The sequence below is a fragment of the Echinops telfairi genome, unplaced genomic scaffold (genome assembly GCF_000313985.2).
Source record: "Echinops telfairi isolate 266 unplaced genomic scaffold, ASM31398v2 ScPeMD7_5868;HRSCAF=6743_0, whole genome shotgun sequence".
Taxonomy (NCBI): domain Eukaryota; kingdom Metazoa; phylum Chordata; class Mammalia; order Afrosoricida; family Tenrecidae; genus Echinops; species Echinops telfairi.
In genome coordinates, this window is record NW_022109767.1 from 3,231,347 (window position 1) to 3,232,687 (window position 1,341).

The 1,341-nt window shown below is 37.7% G+C and overlaps 1 protein-coding gene across 1 annotated transcript in view; it reads right to left on the minus strand.

Moving 5' to 3' along the window:
- The window catches only part of MRS2 (magnesium transporter MRS2), a 17,249-nt gene that overhangs the window by 13,831 nt on the left and 2,077 nt on the right, over positions 1 to 1,341 (minus strand). Inside the window, exon 2 of the mRNA XM_004712475.2 lies at positions 597 to 670. Within this exon, the coding sequence (XP_004712532.1) occupies positions 597 to 670 (74 nt within the window). The remainder of the gene's footprint in view (positions 1 to 596; positions 671 to 1,341) is intronic.

A 1,341-nucleotide genomic window follows, 5' to 3' on the forward strand; every position in this document is an offset into this window, starting at 1 on the left:
AAAAAAACCTATGAACAAATTCCTATGCACACTGCACATATCTTATTTTGAAGTAAAAAAACCCAATGGGGCAAAAACACCCAACGGGCCGCATGTGGCCCATGGGCCATAGTTTGAGGATGCCTAAACCATACTATATTAATTAGCCCGAGTGTAGCCATTTCGTATTGACCCAATTGTGGCCATTTTGTAACTACTGTAATTCTTTGTCACTTCTTTAATTGCTGACCTGTTGCCATTTATTTTTGAAATTGCTGATGCTGCTTTTATTTTTATAAGTTCTCACTTTTCCATATATCATGACGTCACCTGCCCTTGTGCCTTGTGCCATCCACAGCATAAAAACTCCCCTCTTTAAGCATTCAGGGGTCACGGGTGAATTAGACTTTGGCTGCCCCTTGACCACCAGCCAATAAAGGCTATTAACCCTAATTAAAGTTGTGTGTGGGTTAATTAATCTCATTTGGGCACAGAGGACAATAGGACATACAAGTTTGATTCATAATAAAACACAAAGCAAATACCTTGGCCCGTGGTCCACGTCTTAAGCATGTAAGTACATTCTCTAAGATATCAAGCATAGTCTACATACTCACCACAGCAAACACAGGGGCTACGCTGGCTAACGTGGCTTGGGAGGCATCAGATGTTCTAAAGCGGTGCACTTCACCTGAGGAGTGAATAAGAGATTGCCTGTGATCACACAATGAGTTTTTCACATGTAGCTAAGACATAGCACATATTGTATGTGGTGGCTTTCAAACGATTTTGTTTGAACTATCCCCCTACCACCACCCAAGAAAAAAAACACTAGTTCATTTTAGTTTTTGTACTTGATAATATATTTTTGGCTTCTGAAAGGACTAACTTCTGAAAGGACTGGTTTAAAAATCAGAATTTTATGGAATTCAATTGTGGATAAACACACTAGTGTTATGGGAGTTAAAGATGTTTGGTTTACTTTTTTACACAACTTAAGGTTCTTTCATGCAAATTACAGCAGAGAAAATATTTTAAAATATTTGCCTGAGTACCACATGATTTTTAGCATTCTAATATTAAGATAATTCGAATGACATATAAAGACTTTCTTTTCTTTATATCTCACAGATACATTTTAGAGTGAGTACTTCTGATATATAGTATACCTCACTGAACCAGAATGAAGACAAATCTTTGATTGAAAATACAGCTATCTGACGCAGGGAGGGAGGGAAAAAATGAGGAGCTGATCCCAAGGTCTCAAGTAGAAAGAAAATGTTTTGAGAATGATGATGGCAACAAATGGACAAATGTGCCTGACACAATGGGTGTATGTATGGATTGTGATAAGAGTTGTAT